Here is a 25,882-nt window from a genome sequence, read left to right as displayed (position 1 = left end):
AAAAACTGAAGATCCTTGAGAGCCTCCCAGACCCCCAAAACCTGGAGATCCTTGAGATCCTCAAAAATTGGAGATCTGTAAGATCCTCAGTAACTCAAGACCCCCAAAATCTGGAGATCCTTGAGATCTTGAGAGCCTCAAAAACTGAAGATCCCGAAAAACCACAGATCCTTGAGACCCCCAAAAACTGGAGATCCTCGAGACCTCCAGGAACTGGAGATCCTCAAGATCTTTAACATTTCGAGACCCTCAAAAACTGGAGATCCTTGAGACCTCCAAGAACTGGAGATCCTCAAGATCTTGAACAACTTGAAATCCTCAAGAACTGGAGATCCTTGAGATCTCAAACATCTTGAGGTCCTCAAAATCCAAAGACCCTTGAGATCCTCCATTACTCAAGCCCCCCAAAAATTTGAGATCCTCAAGATCCCGAATGTCTTGAAATCCTCAAAAACTGGAGATCCTTGAGACCCCCAAAAACTGGAGATCCTCAAGATCTTGAACATCTTGAAATCCTCAAAAATTGGAGATCCTCAAGATCCCAAATGTCTTGAAATCCTCAAAAACTGGAGATCCTTGAGATCTCAAACATCTCAAAATCCTCAAAAAAGACCCTTGAGATCCTCCATTATTCAAGACCCCCAAAAACTGGAGATCCTCAAGATCTTGAAAATCTTGAAATCCTCAAGAACTGGAGACCCTTGAGACCCCCAAAAACTGGAGATCCTCAAGATCTCAAACATCTCAAGATCCTCAAAACCCAAAGACTCTTGAGATCCTTCATTACTCAAGACCCCCAAAAATTGGAGATCCTCAAATCCCGAACATCTTGAAATCCTCAAAAACTGGAGACCCTTGAGATCCTTAATAACTCAAGACCCTCAAAAAACTGGAGATCCTTGAGACTCCCAAAAACTGGAGATCCTCAAGATCTTGAACATCTTGAAATCCTCAAAAACCGGAGATCCTTGAGATCCTCAATAGTATAAGAACCCCAAAAACTGGAGGTCCTCAAGATCTCAAACATCTGAAGACCCTCAAAAATTGGAGATCCTCAAGATCCCGAATGTCTTGAAATCCTCAAAAACTGGAGATCCTCAAGATCTCAAACATCTCAAGATCCTCAAAAACCAAAGACCCTTGAGATCCTCCATTATTCAAGACCCTCAAAAATTGGAGATCCTCAAATCCCGAACATTTTGAAATCCTCAAAAACTGGAGATCCTTGAGATCCCAAACATCTCGAGATCCTCAAAAACCAAAGATCCTTGAGATCCTCCACTACTCAAACCCCCCAAACCTCTCAAATTTCGGTCCCACCCCACCCTCTCCCGACCGTCCGTCTGTCCATCCAGGCTCCGGCCGCTCACCGGTGCCGTAGGGGTCGGGCTTGTGGTGCCGCGGCGACGGGTGGTGCTGGATGACCTGCTGCGGTTTGGCCGGCGCCGGTTGCGGCTGCGGCGGCTGCGGCGGCGCCGGTTGCGGCTGCGCTTGCTGCTGCGGCTGCTGCTGCGGCGGCGGCGCCGGCGGCTGCGCCAGGTGCGACGGGAAGGGCAGGGGCTGCAGGTGCAGCGGGCGCGGCGGCGGTTGCAGCGGCTGCACCGCGGGATGCGCCGGCGGCGGCGGCAGCGCCGGGGGAGGCGGCGGCGGCTGCGGCTGCGGCGCCGGCTGCGACTGGACCTTCACTGAAGGGAGAAGCGGAGTCTGCGGCTGCACTTTCTGCAGCTGCTGCAGGTACAGCTGCATCTGGCTGGTGCTCAGGGGGAGGCCGTGGTGCGGCGGCGGCGGCACCGGCGGCGGCACCGGCGGCGCGGGCGGCTCCTCGTCCTCCAGCAGCACCTGCGGCGGCTGCGGCAGCGGGGGCTGCGGGAGCAGCGGCTGCGGCGGGGGCTGCGGCGGCGGCGGCAGCGCCGGGGACACGGCCGGCGGCCGCGGCGGCTTCGGGGGCAGCGCCGCCGCCCGGTTGCTGGGCCTCGAGGGCTGCTGAGGCAGAGCGTTGTGCAAAGCTGCGGAGGAAGGACACGGCGGCGAGGTCAGCAGAGATTGCAGGGAAGGTTTCATCGCCTCCAACCCCACCCAGCTCTGCTGGGATGTTCCAGCAAGGACATGGAGAGAAGTTCCAGGGGTCCATCACCCTCCAACCCCACCCAGCTCTGCTGGGATGTCCCAGGAAGGACATGGAGAGAGTTTCCATGGGTCCTTCACTCTCCAACCCCACCCAGTTCTTCTGGGATGTCCCAGGAAGGACACGGTGAGGAGAGCAGAACTTCCATGGGTCCTTCACCCTCCAACCCCATCCAGTTCTTCTGGGATGTCCCAGGAAGGACACGGTGAGGAGATCAGAACTTCCACGGGTGCTTCACCCTCCAACCCCACCCAACTTTTCTGGGACACCCCAGGAAGGACACGGTGAGGAGACCAGGAGAACTTCCATGGGTCCATCACCCTCCAACCCCACCCAGCTCTTCTGGGATGTCCCAGGAAGGACATGGTGAGGAGATCAGAACTTCCATGGGTCCATCACCCTCCAACCCCACCCAGTATCATCATTTCCTTTTGGGATGTCTCAAGAAGGACACGGTGGAGAGACCAGGAGAGTTTCCAGTGCATGGTCCATCCACTTCCAACCCCACCCAACACTGTCCTCTCCCTCTGGGATGTCCCAAGGACCTGGTGGGGAGCTCAGAAGTTCCCTGGATCACCCATCACCCTCCAACCCCACCCAAGGTCATCATCTTCCTCTGGGATGTCCCAGGAAGGACATGGAGAGAATTTCCATGGGTCCATCACCCTCCACCCCACCCAACTCTTCTGCGACACCCTGGGAAGGACACAGTGACCAGAAGTTCCCTGGATCACCCATTACCCTTCAACCCCACCCAAGGTCATAATCTTTCTCTGGGATGCTCCAAAAAGGACCAGGAGAACTTCCATGGGATGGTTCATCATCCCTCAGTCCTACTCAAAACCTCCTCTTCTGGGTCATCCCAGAAGGACATGGTGAGGAGATCAGGAGAACTTCCATGTGTCCATCATCCTCCAACCTCACCCAAGGTTATCATTTCCTTCTGGGATGGCCCAGGAAGGACACGGTGAGGAGATCAGGAGAGTTTCCATGGGTCCTTTACTCTCCAACCCCGCCCAAGGTCATAATTTCCTTCTGGGATGTCCTTCCACACTAGAGAGACCAGGATGGTCCTCATTCTTTGGGATTTTGGGACATCCCAACAAGAGCCAAGAACCTCGCCATGGTCACATCCACCTGTTCCAGAAGTCCCCAACCCCACCCACCACCATCCTCTTCCTTTTGGGACATCCCAACAAGACCATGAAGACCAAGACCCAAGATCCTCCATCAACCCCACCCACCACCATCCTCAGCCTCTGGGTTTTTGGGACATCCCAACAAGACCATGATGGACACCAAGACCCAAGACTCTCCCCTATCCTCACCCACCACCATCCTCTTCCCCTTGGGATTCTGAGACATCTCCACAAGACCATGATGGACACCAAGACCCAAAGCCCTCCATCAACCCCACCCACCACCATCCTCATCTTCTTCCTCCAGGATTTTGGGACATCCCAACAAGACCATGATGGACATGAAGACCCAAGAACCTTCTCTACCCTCACCCACCATCATCTTCATCCTCTTGGGATTTTGGGACATCCCAAAAAGCCCTCAATGACCAAGACCCAAGACCCTCCATCAACCCCACCCATCCTCATCCTCTGGGATTTGATCCCATCCCCACAAACCCACCCTGACCAATCCCCACCCCCCCGGCCGTGCCCCCGGCTCACCTGGAGGAGACACCACGTGCTGGTTGAGGTGGGGGGGGGTGCTGTGCTCGGGCGCCGGGGGCAGGTGGGGCGGGGGCAGCTCGGGCTGGGGCAGGTGCAGCATGGGTTGGCCAAAATGGGCCATGGTGTCGAACATGGTCCCCGGCAAGGGGTGCTCCAGGACGGGCACCTGCGCGGGGACGAAGGGCGGCGGCGGAGGCGGCGACGCCTTGAGGGGCGCGGCGGGCTGCGGGACGGGCGGCGGCTGCGGCGGCTGCAGCGCCGCCGGGACGGGCTGCGGCGGGGCCGGAGGGGGCTGCGGCGGCGCCGGCGCCGGTTGGTGGTGGTGGTGGTGGTGCTGCGGGAGTAAAAAGGGTGGGGAGTCAAAATTGGGGGGTTTGGGGATGGAAATGAGGTGTTGGCGTCATCAAAATGTTGTTGTGGGGCGCCAAATGTGGTGTTTTGGGTGTTAAAATGTGGTTTTGGACACCAAAATGATGTCCTGGGTCATCTGAACGGTTTTTTGGCCACCCAAACGACCTCTTGGGGCACCTAAATGTGGTTTTGGACACCAAAAGAGCTTTTTGGTCACCTAAACGCTCTCACGGTCGCTAAAATGTTATCATGGGTCACCAAAATTGGTGTTTTGATCATCAAAATGACCTCTTAAATCACCAAAACGATATTCTGGGTTATCTAAATGGTTTTTTGGTCACCAAAACAACCTCTTGGGTCATATAAATGACCAACCCCATCCCAATCCATGGATCCAACCCCAACCCAATTAATGAATCCAATCCCAATTAATGAATCCAACCCCAATTAATAAATCCAAATCCACTGATTCAATCCTAATTCCAATCAATTGATCCCATCCCAATCCAATTAAAGAATCCAGTCCCAATCCAATTAATGGATCCAAACCCAATCCACTGATTTTATCTCAATCCAATTAATGAATCCAATCCAAATCCGTGGATCCCATCCCAACCCAATTAATGAATCCCATCCCAATTAATAAATCCAAACCCATCGATTCAATCCTAATCCCACTTCATGGATTCCATCCCAATCCATCAATCCCAATCCCCATCCTACCTTTTTTTGCTCCCGCCCCGAGTGCCCTTTTTTCTTCAATTTTGGCGCCATTTCTGAAAAAAAAAACAAAAAAAAACAAAAAAAGAAAAAAGGAAAAAAAATTAATTCAGGAATTGCTCCAGACGAACCCGACGCCACCAATCGGGAACGGGGCTGAATTCCCCAGGGATGGAACTGGAATTCCCCAGGGATTTACAGGATTGGGGATCGGGGGTTTTGTCGCCAAAACAAGAGAGAAAAGAGTTGGACAAAGATCCAACAGCCGTGAAAATCCACGGATTCAACAGGATCAGGAATCCTGGGAATGTCGCTGCTCCAGAGGCCAAACCTTGGCAAAATTCATCGCTGGTCGTTGGGTCCCCGTCGGAATCACAAGATTCAAAAGGAGATTCCAAGGATTTCAACCCAAGGACGATCCCAAATTCCATCGCCAGTGTTGGGTTCCAGTTGGAATCACGAGGTCCAGAAGATTCCAAGGATTTCAACCCAAGGATGATGCCAAATTCCATTGCCAGTTGTTTGGACCCAGTGGGAACCATGAGGTCCAGAAGATCATCCTGGAGATCCCAATCCAAGGATGATCCCAAATTCCATCGCCAGTGCTGGATCCCAGTCGGAATCACGAGGTCCAGAAGAAGATTCCAAGGATTTCAAGCCAAGGATGATCCCAAATTCCATCGTCAAGTTGGAACCATGAGGTCCAGAAGATCATCCTGGACCCAGGAGATCCCAAAACAAGGATGATCCCAACCCAAGGATGATCCCAAATTCCATCGCCAGTGCTGGGTCCCAGCCGGAATCACAAGGTCCAGAAGGAGATTCCAAGGATTTCAAGCCAAGGATGATCCCTAATTCCCAGCTGGAATCACAAGGTCCAAAAGAAGATTCCAAGGATTTCAACCCAAGGATGACCCCAAATTCCATTGCCAGTCAGAATCACGAGGTCCAGAAGTTCATCCTGGATCCTGGAGATCCCAAACCAGGGATGATCCCAACCCAAGGACGATCCCAAATTCCATCACCGGTCATTGGGTCCCAGTCGGAATCACGAGGTCCAGAAGGAGATTCCAAGGATTTCACCCCAAGGATGATCCCAAATTCCACTGCCGGTCGTCGGGTCCCAATCGGAATCACAAGATCCAAAAGGAGATTCCAAGGATCTCAACCCAAGGATGATCCCAAATTGCATCGCCAGTCGGAACCATAAGGTCCAGAAGATCATCCTGGAGATCCCAACCCAAGGACGATCCCAAATTCCATCGCCAGTGCTGGGTCCCAGTCGGAATCACGAGGTCCAGAAGCAGATTCCAAGGATTTCAACCCAAGGATGATCCCAAATTCCATCGCTGGCGTTGGGTCCCAGTCGGAATCGCCTTCCCAGAAGGATCATCCTGGATTCTGGAGATCCCAAAGAAAATCCCAACCTTCATCGCCAACTGTTGTATCCCAGATGAAATTTCCTGGTCCAGAAGGCATATCCTGAATTTTGGAAATCCCAACCCAAGGATGATCCCAAACTCCGTCACCGATTTTGGGTCCCAGTTGGAATCAACAGATCCAGAAGGATCATCCTGGATTTCGGAGATCCCAAAGAAAATCCCAACCTTCATCACCAACTGTTGTATCCCAGTTGGAACTTTCTGGTCCAGAAGGATCATCCTGAATTTTGGAAATCCCAACTCAAGGATAATCCCAAACTCCGTCATCGATTTTGGGTCCCAGATGGAGTTTTCTGGTCAGGAAGGAGATCCCAGAGATCCCAACCCAAGGCTGATCCCAAACTTCCTCCCCGGTTGCTGGATCCCAGTCGGAATCGTGTTGCCAGAAGGATCATCCTGGATTTTGGAGATCCCAACCCAACCCATGGATGAGCCTTCAACCCCAAATCCACGGGGATAAAATCCAGGATTAATGGAAAATCACTTCCAGGTGATTTTGGGGCGGAAATGTCAAATCCAGCGTGGCCTTGTGGATTTCTGGGATTTTTCCAAAATTTTCCCCCAAATCCTGATTTCATTCCCACCCAAACAGCGAAACGCCGACGCACGGATCCGAATTCCCACATTTTGGGGTAAAATTCCATGAAAAAAAAGAATTTTTGGATTTTTTAAATGGTTTTTATTAATTCAAAACATCCAATGGATACAATTTTCCAGGTTTGGGAGGGAGGAAGGAATTGGAACTTCCAAAGTTGAGAAATTTTGGAAAAAAGAAAATAAAAATCAATGGATTCGGGAAAAATAATTGGGTTTTCTGGGGAAAAAACCTGGATTTAGTGGTTTGGGGTGAAATTCATCCCAAAAAAAAGCCTTTTCCAAGTTTTTCTGCTTCCAACCATGGTTTTTATTGGAAAAATTGAATTTCTGGATTTGGGATGAACCCAATTGTGTTTGTTTTAGTTAGATTTTATGGGAAATCAGGCAAAAATCAGGATAAACAGAAAAAAAAAATAGAATTTAAAAGATAAATCCAGGGAAGAATTCAGCACCAAATCCCTGGATTTTCCCATTCCTAAGTCAAGCCTAAAAGTTCCAACAAAACCTTCCAACCTCCTCCAAAAAACCCCAGAATTTATAGAAAACTCCTTAAAATCGATCTAAAAAACACTGGAAATCTTCACAGATTCCTAATCCAGCATTTTTCCTGGAAAATTGCTGGGAATTACCACCAGATCTGGCTCAATCCTGGTTTTTTGGGGATTATTTAATTTTATTTGGGATTTTTGATCTTTTTTAAGGACGTTTTTGGGGATTTTTCATCTTTTTTGGGGGGATTTTTTGGGATTTCTGCTCTCTCTCCACACCTGACCCATTCTGGAATTAAATCCTAATTATTTCCACAGGATTTTCCAACACTGGAGCCACCAAACCCCTCCCATTTCCTGGAGTTAAGCCTGGCTCAACCTCAGGTTTTGGGATGGGGACAAATCCCAAACCCACGGCGCGAGGAAAAGGCGGGAATTAGGAAAATTTGAGATAATAAAAAAAAATCAGGATTTCATCCCGAGGAAGGCGCAGGGAGCGACGCCGGGGACTTGGAATTCCAAATTCCCTCCAAATCCATTTTTCCCTCCAGATCCCAGATCCCAAAGCTGCCCAGTGCCATAAAATAAAAAGGGAATTATCTCTAAAATTCCATTTTCCCCATTGTTTTAATCCATAAAATCCCATTCCCTCCAGTTTTTTAACACTAAAATCCCATTTTCCCCAATTTTTAATCCATAAAATCCCATTCCCTCAGTTTTTTCTTCATAGATTTTCATTTTCCCTATAAAACCCCACTGCCACCATATTTTATTCCATAAAATTCCATTTCCTCCACTTTTCTATCCATAAAATCCCATTTTTTTCCCTAAAATCTCATTTCCTCCATACTTTTTTCTCCATTAAATCCCATTTATTCCCTAAAATCCCATCTGCTCTTCTTTCCCCTACAAAATCCCATTTCTTCCGCTTTTTCCTCCATAAAATGTCATTTTTTTTCAATAAAATCCTTTTCTATTTTTCATCCATAAAATCCCATTTCCTCCATTTTTTTTCTCCTCAAAATCCCACCTGCTCCATATTTTCTCCCCATAAAATCCCATTTTTTCTACTTTTTAAAAATAAAATCCTGTTTTTTTTCCCCATAATATCCCTTTCCCTCCATTTTTTCTCCTCAAAATCCCACCTGCTCCATCTTTTTTCTCCATAAAATCCCATTTTTCCCACAAAATCACATTTCCTCCATATTTTTCCTCCCATAAAATCCCAATTTTTGCACAAAATCCCATTCCCTCTATTTTTTTTCTCAGAAAATCCCATTTTTTCTACGAAATCCCATTCCCCCCATATTTTTTCCACTGTAAAATTGCATTTTCTCCACAAAATCCCATTCTCTCTATTTTTTTCTCCACAAAAATCCCATTTTTTCCCTAAAATCCCACTCCCTCCATCTCCACACAACATTCCCGACGGCTCCATCGAGGCGCAAATCCCAATTTCTCCAAAATAAACCCAAAACCTCCCACGGCGCTCGCTCCGGGATGAAAAATAAAAATTAGGAAAAAAAAAAAAAAAATCACAGAATCGGATCAGGAAATTCCAAAAGCTTCCCCAAAGAAGAATGGACGGCGGAGACAGGAATGAAACTGAGTTTATTTGTCTGGAAAAGGTCGGGAAAGGCGGGAAGCGCTAACCTGAGTCCGACTCGTCGCTGTCGGAGGAGCTCGACTCGCTGCTGGATTCCGACTCCGACGAGGAGAAACCCTTCAGCTTGGAGGAGCCGGCCAGGACGTCGAGCTTCTCTGCCGGGAAAAACGGGAACGCGTCACCGCGGGGGCGTTAACGGGGGACTGACCGCTTGGAGTTCTACTGGGTGATCCTAAACCCAACTGGTTGGTCCTAAACCCAACTGGTTGGTGTTAAACTCAATTGGTTCATCCTAAACCCATCTGGTTGGTTCTAAACCCATTGGTTTGTCTCAACTGGTTGGTTCTAAACTCAATTGGTTGGTTCTAAATTCATCAGTTTGTCTCAAGTGGTTGGTTCTAAACTCAACTGGTTGGTTATAAACCCAACTGGTTGGTGCTAAACTCAACTGGTTCATCCTAAACCCATCTGGTTGGTTCTAAATCCATTGGTTTGTCTCAACTGGTTGGTTCTAAACTCAATTAGTTCATCCTAAACTCAACTGGCTTGTCCCAAAGTCAACTGGTTGGTTCTAAACTCAACTGGTTGGTTCTAAACTCAATTGGTTCATCCTAAACTCAACTGGCTTGTCCCAAAGTCAACTGGTTGGTCTCAAACCCAAGTGGCTTGTCCCAAACTCAACTGGTTGGTTCTATATCCATTGGTTTGTCTCAAGTGGTTGGTTCTAAACACAACTGGTTCATCCTAAACTCAACTAGTTGGTCCCAAACTCAACTGGTTGGCTCTAAACCCATTGCTTTGTCTCAACTGGTTGGCTCAAAACTCAACTGGTTGGTTCTAAACCCATTGCTTTGTCTCAACGGGCTCATTCTAAACTCAACTGGCTGGTCCCAAACCCAACTGGCTGGATCTAAATCCACTGTTTTGTCTAAATTGGTTGGTTCTGAACTCAACTGGTTCATTCTAAATCCACTGGTGTGTCTCAATTGGTTCATTCTAAACCTAACTGGCTGGTCCTAAACTTAACAGGTTGGTTACAAACTCAATTGGCTGGTTCTAAATCCACTGGTTTGTCTCAACTGGTTGGTTCTAAACTCAACTGGTTCATCCCAAACACAACTGGTTCATCCCAAACCAAACTGGTTCATCCCAAATTCCCCTTCAGCTTGGAGGAGCAAGCCAGGACGTCGAACTTCTCTGCCGCAAAAAACAGGAACATGTCACTAAGGGGGCGTTAACGGGGGACTGACCGCTTAAGAGTCCAACTGGGTCATCCTAAACTCAACTGCTTGGTTCTAAACCCAACTAGCTCATCCCCAACTCAACTAACTGGTCCCAAACTCAAATGGATGGTTCTAAGTCCATTGGTTCATCTCAATTAGTTGGTTCTAAACTCAACTGGTTGGCTGTAAACTCAACTGGTTGGTTCTAAACCCATTTGCTCATCTCAGCTGGTTGGTTCTTAACTCAATTGGTTCATCCTAAATCCAAGAGGTTGCTTCTAAACTCAACTGGTTAGTCCAAAACTCAACTGGTTGGTTCTAAATTCATTTTTCAGCCCAACTGTTTCATCCTAAATTCAACTGGTTCATCCCAAACCTAACTGGTTCATCCCAAACCTAACTGGTTCATCCCAAATCCAACTGGCTCATCCCAAACCCAACTGGTTCATCCCAAACTCAACTGGTTCAGCCCAACTGGTTTGTTGTAAACTCACATTTAGCAATTTAAAATGCTGAAACTTCCAATTAAAATCTTTTAATTATTCCAAACAAAATGGAACCAGTAGCGGCCACCATTTTGAATCCCACCGGCTGCCATCTTGGCGAGGCAAAAAAATCTCAAAAAACCTCCCCAAAAACTCAACCCTGGGGAAAAAAACCACGGGAAAACCCAGCTGAAACTCCCCAAATTTTGGGACTTGGAATTACCTGGGGGTTTCCTCTTCTTGCGCAGGCAGGAGGTGACGTAACGCTCGAGCTCGCGCAGCGTCGACGGCTTCAGCGTCTCGAAGTCGATCTCGATCTCGTCGGGGTTGGAGTTCTTGAGCGACGGCTCCCGGGACTGGATGATGTGCACGACCCTGCCCAGCTTTTCCCCGGGTAGTTTGTTGATGTCCAGGCTCAGCTGCCGCTTCTCCTCGTACGACATGGGCTTGCACTTCTCCTCCTCCTCCGACTCGTAGGCGGGCGCGGCTTTGCTGGGCTTCACCGGCGCCGGCTCCTTCTTGCTGCTCACATGGCCAAAAAATGGTGGGTTAGGCCTAAACACAATCTAAACCCAGTCTAAACCCAACTTAACCCACAAGACCTAGAAGACCTCACCACCAATGGCTCCTTCTTATTTTATTGCGTGCGTGACCAAAAACTGGTGGTTTAGGTCTAAACCCAATCTAAACCCGGCCTAAACCCAACCTAAACTGGCCCTAACCTGCAGGACCTGGAGGACTTCACTGCCAATGGATCCTCCAAAAAACAGGGTTTTAAACTTAAACCCCAGCCTAAGCCCCATCTAAACCCAGCCTGACTCATAGGAGCTGCAGAGCTTCACTGCTGGCTCCTTCTTATGTTCAGACAGCCAAAAAAACGGAATTTTGGACCTAAACCTGCCCTAAACTCAATCTAAACCCAGTTTAAACCCAGCCCTAACCCACAGGACCTGGAGAGCTTTTCCACTGACTCCTTCTTGCTGCTCACAGGACCAAAAAATGGCATTTTAGAGCTAAACCTGGCCTAAATCTGACCTAAACCTGGCCCCAAACCATGGAAAATAGAATGGCTTTGCTGGTTATGGCTTTGGGGTGAAGCTCAGCTGTGAGCTGGGGTAAAAAGCTGAGTTTAAAATGTGTGGTGATCCCAAGGTGAGCTCAAGATAGTCTAGACCAAGCTCCACCTGCTCCTGGACACTCAAAACTGAGCTCAAGTTTCTCTTAGCCACTCAAAACTGAGCTCATGCAGGGTTTTGACACCCAGAACTGAGCTCAAGCTTCTCTTGACCACTCAAAACTGAGCTCAAGCTGCTCCTGAACGTTCAAAACTGAGCTCAAGCTCCTCTTGACCATCCAAAACTGAGCTTGAGCTATTCAGAAACCCAAAACTGAGTTTAATTTGTTCCTGGACATCCAAAACTGAGCTCAAGCTTTTCTTGACCACCCAGAGCTGAGCTGAAGCTATTTGGAAATCCCAAGCTGAGCTTAATTTGCTCCTGATCACCCAAAGCTGAGCTCCAGCTGCCCCAAACCCTGCGCTGAGCTCAGGGCCGGACTCAAGCCCAGCCACCACCTTGGGCCAGGTGATTCCTCGTTAACAACCATGCAGTAATTAATCAGGTTAATGAGGTTAATTAGCAGCAGGGGATTGTGGGAAGGGCCCACCTGGAGGCGCTGCTGTTGCTGTTGCTCTTCTTGGCCTTCTTGGGCGGCGGCTCCTTGGCTTTGCTCTTCTTGGCGTCCTCCAGCTCCTCCTTCTTTTTGTGCTTCTCCTTCTTCTTCTCCTTCTTGTCCTTCTCCTTCTTCTTTGGTTTGTTCTGCTGGGGCTGGGACAGCGCCGCCAGCTGCTCGTGCACGGCCTTGAGCTGCGGGACACCAACGGTGACACCGGGAACGGGGGGAGGTGACACCCTGGGCTGACCGGGTCACCTCCAGGGTCATCAAACACAGCCCATGAGTGACCACACCTGATCACCTCCAGGGTCATCAAACCCAACCCATGAGTGACCACACATGGTCAGTGTCACCTCCCCATCCTTCCATGGTCACCTCCAACCCTTCCATGGTCACCTCAGGGTCATCAAACCTAACCCATGAGTGACCACACACGGCCACTGTCACCTCCAGTCCTTCAACGGTCACCTCAGGGTCATCAAATGCAGCCCATGAGTGACCACACCTGGTTATTGTCACTTCCAACCCTTCCATGGTCACCTCAGGGGCAACAAACACAGCCCATGAGTGACCACACCTGGTCAGTGTCATCTCCAACCCTTCAATGGTCACCTCAGGGTCATCAAACCCAGCCCATGAGTGACCACATCTGGTCAGTGTCACCTCCAACCCTTCCATGGTCACCAAACCCAACCCATGACTGACCACACCTGGTCAGTGTCACCTCCAATCCTCCCATGGTCACCTCAGGGTCAACAAACCCAACCCATGAATGACCACACATGGCCAGTGTCACCTCCTAATCATTCCACGGACACCTCCAAGTGTCCAAAGCTGAGTTTAATTTGCTCCTGGACACCCAAAGCTGAGCTCAAGTTGGTTTGGGACACCCAAAGCTGAGCTCAAGTTGGTTTGGGACACCCAAAGCTGAGTTCAAGTTGGTTTGGGACACCCAAAGCTGAGCTCAAGTTGGTTTGGGACACCCAAAGCTGAGCTCAAGCTGGTTTTAGACACCCAAAGCTGAGCTCAAGTTGGTTTGGGACACCCAAAGCTGAGCTCAAGCTGGTTTTAGACACCCAAAGCTGAGCTCAAGTTGGTTTTGGGACACCCAAGTCCAAGCCGGGCAGATCCCACCTTGGACTGACCACAACCTTCCGACCCAGCCCAGTGTCCAGTCCTTCCATGGACACCTCCAGGGTCATCAAACCCAACCCACGACTGACCCCACCCAGTCACTGAGTTTTGGGTCAACAAACCCAACAATTTTGGGTCAACCCAACACTTCCAGCCCAAGAAACTCATGGATTTTAGGCCAACAAACCCAAAGAATTTGTGCCCATAAACCAAAGAATTTTGGGTTTACCCAACACTTCCAGGTTGAGAAACTCAGGGATTTTATGTCAAACCCAAGGATTTTGGATCACACCCAAGGATTTTGGGTCAACAAACCCAACAGTGTAAGTGCAACAAACCCAACAATTTTCAGTTAAAACTCAGTGATGTTAGAGCAACAAACACAAAGATTTTGAGTCAACCCAACCATTTCAGGTCAAGAAACCCAATGATTTTGGGTCAACTCAAAAATTCCATGTTAACAAACCCAACAGTTTCAGAGTGACAAACTCAACAGTCCTGGGTCAACAAATCCAACGTTTTCAAGTCAACACAACAACTCTGAATCAACAAACTCAACAATTCCAAGCCAACACAACAACTTTGGGTCAACAAACCCAATGATTTTGGGTCAACAATCCCAATGATTTTGGGTCAAACCCAATAATTTGGGTCAAGAAACCCAACGATTTTGGGTCAACAAATCCAAGGATTTCAGCTCTGCAAACCCAACGATTTGGGTCAATAGATCCAAAAATTTGGGTCAACAAACCCAACAACCTTGGGTCAACAAATCCAAGGATTTTGGTCGACAAACCCAACGATTTGGGTCAACAAACCCAACGGTTTTAATCAATAAACCCAAAGATTTTGGGCCACCAAACCCAATGATTTCAGCTCAGCACACCCAACGACTTGGATCAACAAACCCAACAATTTTGGGTCAACAAAGCCAACAATTTGGGTCAACAAACCAAAGCTTTTGGGTCAAAAAGCTCAATATTTTTGGGTCAACAATGTCAATGATTTGGGTCAACAAATCCAACTATTTCAAGTCAACACAACAACTTTGGGTCAACAAACCCAACAATTTCAAGTCAACAAACTCAATAATTTCAGCTCAGCAAAGCCAACTATTTTGGGTCAACAAATCCAACGATTTTGGGTTGACAAACCCAACAATTCTGGATCAACAAACCCAATCATTTCAGCTCAGCAAACCCAACTATTTGGGCCAACAAACCCAGTGATTTGGGTCAACAAACCAAAAGATTTTGGGTCAACACACCCAATGATTTCAGCTCAGCAAACCCAACAATCTCGGGTCAACAAACCCAACAACTTTGGGTCAACAAACCCAACAATTTTGGTCGACAACCCAGCGATTTTGGATCAAGAAACGCAACAACTTGAGGCCAACAAACCCAACGATTTTGGGTCAACAACCCAATGATTTTGGTCGACAAACTCAACGATTTTGTCGCCTCTGGAGCTGATGGTCATGGGACACCCACGACTTCCAGTCATGACCCCAAGACCACCCAACCCCACCGGAAGAACCCTCGGGCCACCCCGCACCTGCTCCTGGAGCTCGGCCAAGCGCTGCGCCCGCTCCTCCTCGGAGTCGTCGGAGGAGCTGTCGCTGTCGGAGGAGCTGTCGCTGCTGCTGTCGCTGGACGAGGGCGGGGCCACCTTGGTGGGGGGCGGGACCACCACGGGGGACGAGGCGGGAATCACCGGCTCCTCCGGCTCGTCCGGCATCTTGGCAAAGCGCATCTCGAACACGTCCTGCAATTTGGAATTTTCCACAACAAAAAAACGACCATTTTTAAACATTTTTGGGGTTTCTTTTTTTGCTGAATCAGCAATTTTTTGGGTTATTCTTTTTTTTTTTTTTTTTTGGGAAAGGAGTGAAATTTTTGGGAATTCTGGGAATTCTCACCTGCAGCTTGCGGGCCATGGCCACCACCTCGTGGTCGGCGGGGTTGTACTTGTAGCAGTTGGAGAACATCAACCGCACGTCGGCCGCGAATTCCTGAGCGTCCCGGTACTCCCGGCTCTCCAGCTTGGACTGAAACGGGGGAAAAAGGCACAAAAATGGGAAATTCCAGCGGGAATTCACCCCTGAGGATTCTCCAGCTCGGACTGAAACGGGGTAAAAATGCACAAAAAATTATTCCTACCCAAATCTTTGTTATTCCCCCCCAAACTCTCATTTTTCCCCTCTGAAATCCCATTATTTCCCCCCAAACCCCCACTTTTTCCCTTTAAAATCCCATTTCATGCCCCAAACTCCCATTTTCTCCCCCAAATCCCCATTATTTCCTCTGAAACCCCATTATTTCCCCCCAAAATCCCATTTCATCGCCTCCAAAATCCCATTTCATCGCCCCCAAACCCCATTTTTCCCCATAAAACCGTATTTTTTCCTGCAAAACCCAATTTCTCCCCCACAATACCCCATTATTTCTCCCCAAATCCCATTTTATTCCCCCTGAAATCCCATTTCATCCCCCCAAATCCCCATTTCCTCCACCCAAAACTCCATTTCTCCCCCCTAAAATCCCATTTCTCCCCCAAAAAATCCCATTTTTCCCCCACAAAGCCCTATTTTCCTCTCCTAAAATCCCATTTCTCACACCAAAAATTCCCTTTTTTCCCCCAAAACCCCCATTATAGCCCCTAAACCTGTTTTTCTCCCCAAGAAACACCTCATATTTCCCCCAAAAGCCCCATTTCCCCCACCCCAAACCCCCATTTAACCCCCCCAAAAAACCATTTTCCCCCATAAAACCCCATTTTTCTCCCCCAAAAGCCCATCTCCCCCCAAAAAAATCCCATCTTTCCCCATAAAATCCCATTTTTTTCCCTTAAAATCCCATTTTTCCCCCTTAAAACCCCCATTCCCCCCAAAAAAATCCCACTTTTCCCCTTAAAATCCCATTTTTCCCCCTTAAAACCACCACTTCCCCCCAAAAAATCCCACTTTTCCCCTTAAACCCCCATTTTCCCCCAAAAAAACCCCATTTTCCCCCATAAAATTCCATTCTTCCCCCCTAAAACCCCATTTCCTCCCCCAAATCCCACTTTTCCCCTTAAAACCCCATTTTCCCCCAAAAAAAAAAACATTTTCCCCCATAAAATCCCATTATTCCCCTCCAAAACCCCATTTTCCCCCCAAAACAGTTTTCCCCCATAAAATCACTTTTTTCCCCCCCAAATCCCATTTTTCCCCCATAAAATCACTTTTTTCCCCCCAAAATCCCATTTTTTTCCCCCAAACCCCATTTTCCCCCCCAACCCCCATTCCCCCACCCACCTTGATGGTGCTGAGGTCCATGGGGTGTTTGATGATGTCGCAGTAGTCGTGCAGCCCCAGCGCCTCCACGTCCACGGGTTTGTAGAAGGGCCAGGCGTAGGCCGCGTGTTTTTTGGCGAACATCTCCTTGATGATCCCTCCGCAGTACTTGAGCTGCTCCGAGGCCTTGGAGCCGCGGCTCTCGCCCGAGTGCTGCTGCGAGTCCGGGATCTCCTTCTTGGGGGGCTTCACGGGCCGGCTGCTCTCGCGCCGCGGGCCCAGCTTGGTGGCCTTGGGCTCGTTGGGCAGCGACGACGAGTCGTGGATGGGGTCCATGGCGGTGGGCGTGGTGGTGTCTGCTTTCCTCTTCACCCCCTTCTTTGTCTGGGAAAAGGGGTGAGGGAGGGGTTAGGGCGGGGATTTGGGGGTTGGAGGATCTGGTGGACCTCAAAATCTGAGGGTACCACTGGAATTTTGGAGTTTCTACTTTGGGATCGTTCTTTGGGGTTTCTACTTAACCCACAATTCTGAAGTCATCACAGGAATTTGGGGTTTTAGAGTGGGGAAGCTTCAAGGTCCTTCCCAACTCAACCGAACTCAACGCAACTGAATCCAATTCAACTGAACCCAACTCAATCCAACTCAACCCAACTCAACTCAACCCAACTGAACTCAACCCAACTCAACTCAATCCAATTCAACTCAACCCAAACCAACTCAACTGAACCTAACTCAACCCAACTCAATCCAACTCAACTCAATCCAACTCAACTCAGCTCAACCCAACTCAACCCAACCCATCTCAATTCAACCCAACCCAACCGAACTCCACCCAACCCAACTCAACCCATCCCAACTCAGCTCAACCCAACTCAATTCAATGCAACTCAACCGAACTCATCCCAACTCAGCTCAACTCAACCGAATCCAACTCAACTCAACTGAACCCAACTCAACTCAACCCAACTCAATTGAACCCAACTCAACTCAATCCAACTCAACTCAACCCAACTCAATTGAACCCAACTCAACTCAATCCAACTCAACTCAACCCAACTCAATTGAACCCAACTCAACTCAATCCAACTCAACTCAACCCAACTCAATTGAACCCAACTCAACTCAGTCCAAACCAACTCAACTCAATTAAACCCAACTCAACTGAACCCAACTCAATCCAACTCAACCCAATTCAACTCAATCCAACTCAACTGAACCCAACTCAACTGAACCCAACTCAACTGAACCCAACTCAACTCAATCCAACTCAACTCAATTGAACCCAACTCAACTGAACCCAACTCAACCCAACTCAACCCAACCCCTCTCAATTCAACCCAACCCAACCGAACTCCACCCAACCCAACTCAATCCATCCCAACCCAACTCAACCCAACTCAATTCAATGCAACTCAACCGAACTCAATCCAACTCAACACAACCCATCCCAATTCAACACAACCCAACTCATCCAACTCAACCCAACCCAACCCATGCCACGAATCCAAGGATTCCATGGATCCACCCCGGTGGCCCTGTGGTCACCCCCAGCTCCTCAGATTTCCCAAACTAGGAATTTTTGGACCAACCCTCGGCCTTCAAACCCAACTCCATTGGCCAAGCCAAGAGTGACCACTTGACCATTCCACCACCACGGAATTAACAATAATAATAATAATAAATAACATGATAGTAAATAGTAATAGTTATAAATCCTAATATCCAATCAGACTCTTTAACTAAGGCTAATAAAGCCTTAGCAATAATAACACCACCAACAACAAAATAATAACAATAAAGAATACCAAGTAAAAACAACGAGAATAATAAAATTAAAAAAAAATAATGACTCCTAATATACAATAAGGTTAATTAAGACTAAAAAACTAATATCAAAAAACAACTATTAACAACAATAAAGATGAGTATAATAAATAATAAATCCCAACACTGGGTTAGACCAATTAAGGCAAACAAAACCATAATAATACTAATGATGATAATAATAACAATGGCAATAACACAGGTGATAACAATAACAATAATTAATAATATTGACTAATACAAGAAACAAATCCTAACACTGCATTAGACTAATTAAGGCCAACGAAGCCATACTAATAATAATGATGATGACAATAATAATGACAATAAAAATGATGATATGATGATAACAATAATAATGATAACTCTACAATAACCACTCACTAATAACAACAACAAACCCAATAAATAACACATCCTCTCAATTGGGCTAATTACTCCTGGCTAACGAAACACCAATAACAAAAATAACAAAAATAACAATAATAATAATAATTCACTGCTACCAGCCCAACCACTCAACCCCTGACCCCCAATCAGCCCAATTCCCCTAACAACCTCCAAGTATAATAATAATAATAAAAATAATACTAACAGTAACAATAACAACCAATAACAATACTAATACTAATATTAATAATAATAATTCACTGCTACCAACCCTAACATTCATCCCCTGACCCCCAACCAGCCCAATCCCCCTAACGACCCCAGCTATAATAATAATAAAAATAATAACAATAATAATAACCAGTAACAATACTAATACTAATATAAATAATAAAAATAAGAATTCACTGCTACCAGCCCAACCACTCACCCCCTGACCCCCCATCAGCCCAATCCCCCTAATGACCCCCAGCACTGATACTACTACTACTATTACTAATAATACTAATAATACTAATACTAACACTAATAATAATAATAGCAATAATAATACTAATAATAATAAATAATTCACTGCTACCAGCCCTACCATTCACCCCCTGACCCCCAACCAGCCCAATTCTCCTAATGACCCCATCTATAATAACAATAACAATAAAAATAATAATAGCAATAATTACAGTAATAACAGTAGTAACAATAATAACAACCAATAACAATACTAATATTAATAATAATAATTCACTGTTACCAGCCCAACCACTCAAGCCCTGACCCCCAATCAGCCCAATTCCCCTAACGACCCCCAGCACTACTACTACTACTACTACTAGTCATAATAACAACAATAACAATCCACTGCTACCAGCCCTACCATTCACCCCGACCCCAAATCAGCCCAATCTCCCTAACGACCCTCTGCTAAAATAATAATAATAAAAATAATAACAATCATAATTATAATAACAATAGTAACAATAACAACTAATAACAATACTAATATTAATAATTATAGTAACAATTCACTGCTACCAACCCTACCGTTCACCCCGACCCCCAACCAGCCCAATCCCCCTAACGACCCCAGCTATAAAAAAAATAATATTAGTAATAATAATAGTAATACTACTACTACTAATAACCACCAATAACAATACTAATACTAATATTAATAATAAAAATAATTCACTGCTACCAGCCCTACCATTCACCCTCTGAACCCAACTAGCCCAATCCCCCTAACGACCTCAGCAATAATAATAATAAAAGTAATAAAAACAATAATTATAGTAGTAATAATAGTAACAATAATAACAACCAATAACAATACTAATACTAATATTAATAATATTAATATTATTATTAATATTAATATTAATAATAATAATTATTATTATAATTATAATAATAATTCACTGCTATCAACTCTAACATTCATCCCCTGACCTCCAACCAGCTCAATCCCCCTAATGACCCCAGCAATAACAAAAATAATAATAGTAGTAATAATAATAATAATACTAGCAGCAACAATAACAACTAATACTACTAATAATAAAACAAAATAATAATCCACTGCTACCAGCCCAACCACTCACCCCCTGACCCTCAACCAGCCCAATTCCCCTAACGACCCCCCCCAGAATAATAATAAAAATAATAACAATAATAATAGCAACCAATAACAATACTAATATTAATAATAACTCACTGCTACCAGCCCAACCACTCAAGCCCTGACCCTCAACCAGCTCAATTCCCCTAACGACTCCCAGCAATAATAATAATACTAATAATAATAACAAAAATAATTGTATTAATAATCTTAATAATAATAATTCACTGCTACCAGCCCTACCATTCACCCCCTGACCCCCAACCAGCCCAATCCCCCTAACGACCCCCAGCTACAATAATAACAAAAATGATAAAAATAATAAACAATAACAATAACTACCCCCAGGCAAGGGGCGTTCCTCACCTTGACGGGCTGCGCGGGCGTGGGGATGACGGGCGGGTGCGGCTGCAGCGGCGCGGGCGCGGGCGCCGCCGGCGGCGCCGGGGCGGGCGCGGGGGGCACGGGGGGCACGGCGGTCATGGCGGGCGGCACCAGCAGCTCGGCCGCGCTCACCGCGCCGGGGAAGGCCAGAGGGGGCGCCAGGCCCGGCGCCGGCACCGGCGGCACGGCCGCGGCCGGGGAGGGAGCCTGGGGCGCCGGGGGCAGCGCCGAGGAACCGGGCTTGGATGGCACTGCTGGGAAAAGGGGAGATGTGTTAGGGGAGGGGGAGTGGGGGGAAATATGGGGAAAATGGTGGGGGGAAACAGGGAAAATGAGGAAATAATGGAGAAATAAATGGGGGGGAATAGCGAGGAAAATAGGAGGAAATGGTCAGGAAAATACAGGGAAAATGGGGGGAAAATAAGGGGGAAATGGGGGGGAAATGGTCAGGAAAATATGGGGGAATGGGGGGAAAAGGTCAGGGAAATACAGGGAAAATGGGGGGAAAATCCAGGGAAATAGGAGGAAATGGTCAGGAAAATACAGGGAAAATGGGGGGGAAATAGGGGAAAATAAGGGGAAAATAGTCAGGAAAATAGGAGGAAATGGTCAGGAAAATACAGGGAAAATGGTCAGGGAAATAGGGGGGATGGTCAGGAAAATACAGGGAAAATGGGGGGAAAATGGTCAGGGAAATACAAGGGAAAATGGGGGGGAAATGGGGGGAAAATAAGGGGAAAATAGCAGGAAATGGTCAGGAAAATACAGGGTAAATGGGGGGAAAATAAGGAAAAAATGGGTGGAAAATGGGGGGGAAATAGCCAGGAAAATAAGGGGAAATGGTCAGGAAAATTCAAGGAAAATAGGGGGGAAATGGGGGGGAAAATGGGGGAAAATAAGGGGAAATGGTCAGGAAAATATGGGGGAAACAAGAGTGAAATGGGGGGAAAATGAGGAAAAATGAGGGAAAAATGGAGAAATAAATGGGGGGGAAATGGGGGGAAATGGTCAGGAAAATACAGGGGAAAATGGGGGGAAAATGAGGAAAAAATGGAGAAATGAATGGGGGAAAACAGGGGGGAAATGGAGAAATAAATGGGGGGAAAATTGAGAAAAAATGGGGAAAAAGTGGGGAAAAAAAGAGGGAAATTCTGAGGGTTTCAGGATGTTTTGGGGTGGAATTCCAAGAGTTTCAGGATTTTTGGGGTGGGATTTTGGGGTTTTTGTGCTCCCCACCTGCTTCCTTGGTCTGGGCAAATTTCAGGATATTTTCCCTGGAATTTCAGGAATTCTTTGGGATGGAATTCTGAGGCTTTCAGGATATTTTGGAGTGGAATTTTGGGATTCTTTTTTTTCGGGGAATTTATTTTCTAGGATTTCTTTTCAGGAATTTTCCCAAGAATTTCAGGATATTTTCCCTGGAATTTCAGGAATTCTTTGGGATGGAACTCTGAGGATTTCAGGATTTTTTAGGATGGAACTCTGAGGATTTCAGGATTTTTTAGGATGGAACTCTGATGATTTCAGGATATCTTGAGGTGGGATTTTGGGATTTTTTTTTTCCGGGGAATTAATTTTCTAGGATTTCTTTTCAGGAATTTTCCCAAGAATTTCAGGATTTTTTGGGATGGAATTCTGAGGGTTCCAGGATATTTTGGGATGGAATTTGGGATTTTTTTGTTATCCAGGTATTTCAGGAATCCTTTGGGATGGAATTCTGGGGATTTGGGGATTTTTTGGGAGGGAAATTTGGGGATTTTTTTTTCCCTGGAAATTTATTTGTAATGATTTCCAATTCTGTGAATTTCAGGATGTTTTCTCAGGAATTTCAGGAATTCTTTGGGATGGAATTCTGAGCATTTCAGGATAGTTTGGGGCGGAATTCTGAGGGTTCCACGATGTTTTGGGGTGGAATTTGGGGATATTTTTTTCGCCTGGAAATTTATTATCAATGATTTCTAATCAGGATTTTTTTCCGTGAATTTCAGGATATTTTCTCAAAAACTTCAGGAATTCTTTGGGATGGAACTCTGAGGGTTTCAGGATTTTTTGGGATGGAATTCTGAGGGTTTCAGGATTTTTTGGGATGGAATTCTGAGGGTTTCAGGATTTTTTGGGGTTCTTTTTTGTGGTTCTTTTTTGGGATTCCTTTTTTCCGGGGAATTTGTTTTCTAGGATTTCTTTTCGGGAATTTTTCCAAGAATTTTAGGATATTTTCTCAGGATTTTCAGGAATTCTTTGGGATGGAATTCCAAGGATTTATGGATATTTTGGGGTGGAACTCTGAGGGTTTCAGGATTTTTTGGGGTTCTTTTTTGGGATTCCTTTTTTCTGGGGAATTTATTTTCTAGGATTTATTTTCAGGAATATTTCTAAGAATTTCAGGATATTTTCCCAGCAATTTCAGGAATTCTTTGGGATGGAATTCTGAGGATTTATGGATATTTTGGGATGGAACTCTGAGGATTTCAGGATATCTTGAGGCGGGATTTAGGAATTTTTTTTTTTTCCGGGGAATTTATTTTCTAGGATTTCTTTTCGGGAATTTTTCCAGGAATTTCAGGATATTTTCTCAAAAACTTCAGGATTTTTTGGGATGGAATTCTGAGGATTTCAGGATTTTTTGGAGTGGAATTTTGGGATTCTTTTTTTCCGGGGAATTTATTTTCTAGGATTTCTTTTCAGGAATTTTTCCAAGAATTTCAGGAATTTTTTTGGATGGAATTCTGAGAATTCCAGGATATTTTGGGGAGGGATTTTGGGATTTCAGGATATTTTTTGGGTGGGATTTTGTGCTCCCCACCTGCTTCCTTGCGCGCGCGGCCCCGGCCCTTGGTCTGGGCGATGACGATTTCCGTCTCCTCCTGCGTCATCTCCGAGATTTTCTGCAGGAAAAGTTTCTCCAGAGCTTCTGCCATCAGCACTATGTCATCCCCTGGCTGCAAAACGGGCCAGAAAACAGGAATTAGGGGGGGGGAAAGGGAATTGGGGGTGCAGGGGTGGGGAGGGTTGGGGGGTTGGTAGGGAAAAGGGAAAAAATGGGGAAAAAATGGGGAAAAAAGGAGAAAAAAACCAGGGAGAAGGGATAAAAATGGGAGAAAATAGGGCAAAATGTGGAGAAAATGAGAGAAAAGATGGGGAAAATGGGAAACAAATGTGGGAAAAATGGGGGAAAAGGGGTAAAATGCGGGAAAGAAGGAGAAAAAAGGGGAAAAAAAGGGGGAAAGGGGAAAAAAGAGGGGGGAGAAAAAGGGGGGAAAAAGGGGGAAAAAAAGAGGGGAATAAAAGGGGAAAAAGGAAAAAAAGGGAAGAAAGAGAGAAAAAGAGGGAAAGGAGGGGAAAGGAGGGGAAAAAAGAGGGGAAAAAAGAGGGGAAAAGAGGGGAAAAAGAGGGAAAAAAAGGGGGAAAAAAGGGGAAAAAAGGGAAAAAAGGGGAAAAAAAGGGGAAAAAAAAAGGGGAAAAAAAAGGGGAAAAAAAGGGGAAAAAAAGGGGAAAAAAAGGGGGAAAAAAGGGGAAAAAAGAGGGGGAAAAGAGGGGAAAAAGGGGAAAAAAGAGGGGAAAAAAAAAGGGGAAAAAAGGGGAAAAAAGGGGGGAAAAAAAAAGGGGAAAAAAAGGGGAAAAAAAGGGGAAAAAGGGGGGAAAAAGGGGGGACAAAGGGGGGGAAAAAGGGAAAAAAGGAGAAAAAAAAGGGGAAAAAAAGGGGAAAAAAAGGGGAAAAAATGGGGAAAAAAAGGGGAAAAAAAGGGGAAAAAAGGGGAAAAAGGGGAAAAAAGAGGGGAAAAAGAGGGGAAAAAGAGGGGAAAAAGAGGGGGAAAGAGGGGGAAAGAGGGGGAAAGAGGGGGAAAAAAGAGGGGAAAAAAAGAGGAAAAAAAGAGGGAAAAAAGGGGGAAAAAAGAGGGGAAAAAGAGGGGAGAAAAAGGAGAGAAAAAGGAGAGAAAAAAAGAGGGAAAAAAGAGAGAAAAAAGAGGGGAAAAAGGGGGAAAAAAGAGAGAAAAAAGAGGGGAAAAAGGGGGAAAAAAGAGGGAAAAAAGAGGGGAAAAAAGGGGAAAAAAGGGGAAAAAGAGGGGAAAAAAGAGGGAAAAAAGGGGAAAAGGAGGAAAAAACAGGGAAAAAAAAGGGGGGGAAAAGGGGGAAAAGGGGGAAAAAATGGGGAAAAAAATGGAAAAAAAGGGGAAAAAAAGGGGAAAAAAGGGGAAAAAGAGGGGAAAAAGAGGGGAAAAAGAGGGGAAAAAGAGGGGGAAAAGAGGGGGAAAAGAGGGGGAAAAGGGGGGAAAAAAAGGGAAAAAAGCAGGGGGGAATAGGAAAAAAAAGTGGAAAATCCCTTCAAATATTCCTTGAAAAAAATAAAAAAAAAAAAAAAAAAAAGGGAAAATCCTTTTGGACTTCCTGGAAAACCAGGAAACCCAGATCCCAATTCCCAAGGATCTGATTCTAAAAAAAATCCCTTAATACTAAAAAAAAAATAAAAAAAAATTTAGATTTCAGTAATCCCAATGGGGATGGAGGCAGGAATTGTTCCCATTGATCAAATCCTGATTTTTTGCCCCAAAATTTTTGGGATTTTTTTTTTTTTCCCCAAAATTTTTGGGATTTTTTTTTTTCCCCAAAATTTTTGGGATTTTTTTTTTCCCCCAAAATTTTTGGGATTTTTTTTTTTCCCCAAAAATTTTTGGGATTTTTTTTTCCTTTTTACCTTGTTGTAGATGTAGCAGTTTGTAAACATGGTGTTGAAATCCTGGATACATTCTTGAGCATTCCAGTAATAATTATTTTCCAAACGTTTCTTTATTGTTCCCATATCCATCGGAGTTTTAATTATTTTATAATAATCCTGGAGAGAAAAATAATTAAAAATTAAGATT

General features: G+C 45.9%; 1 protein-coding gene across 4 annotated transcripts in view; it reads right to left on the bottom strand.

Annotated features, from left to right (window-relative positions):
- The window catches only part of BRD4 (bromodomain containing 4), a 74,156-nt gene that overhangs the window by 16,624 nt on the left and 31,650 nt on the right, over positions 1-25,882 (bottom strand). For all 4 annotated transcript variants that reach the window (XM_033083801.2, XM_033083802.2, XM_033083799.2 and 1 more), the window contains exons 5-16: positions 25,714-25,851; positions 23,824-23,959; positions 21,003-21,271; positions 16,829-17,191; positions 15,452-15,580; positions 15,088-15,297; positions 12,388-12,587; positions 10,946-11,244; positions 9,062-9,169; positions 4,885-4,937; positions 3,808-4,144; positions 1,371-2,006 (exon numbers count right to left, since the gene is read on the bottom strand). In XM_033083801.2, coding sequence (XP_032939692.1) covers positions 1,371-2,006; positions 3,808-4,144; positions 4,885-4,937; positions 9,062-9,169; positions 10,946-11,244; positions 12,388-12,587; positions 15,088-15,297; positions 15,452-15,580; positions 16,829-17,191; positions 21,003-21,271; positions 23,824-23,959; positions 25,714-25,851 — 2,878 coding nt within the window. The remainder of the gene's footprint in view (positions 1-1,370; positions 2,007-3,807; positions 4,145-4,884; positions 4,938-9,061; positions 9,170-10,945; positions 11,245-12,387; positions 12,588-15,087; positions 15,298-15,451; positions 15,581-16,828; positions 17,192-21,002; positions 21,272-23,823; positions 23,960-25,713; positions 25,852-25,882) is intronic.

Source organism: Catharus ustulatus, chromosome 33, assembly GCF_009819885.2.
Source record: "Catharus ustulatus isolate bCatUst1 chromosome 33, bCatUst1.pri.v2, whole genome shotgun sequence".
NCBI lineage: Eukaryota > Metazoa > Chordata > Aves > Passeriformes > Turdidae > Catharus > Catharus ustulatus.
Note: the sequence above shows the minus strand (reverse complement) of the source record. Positions and strands in the feature narration are given on the sequence as shown.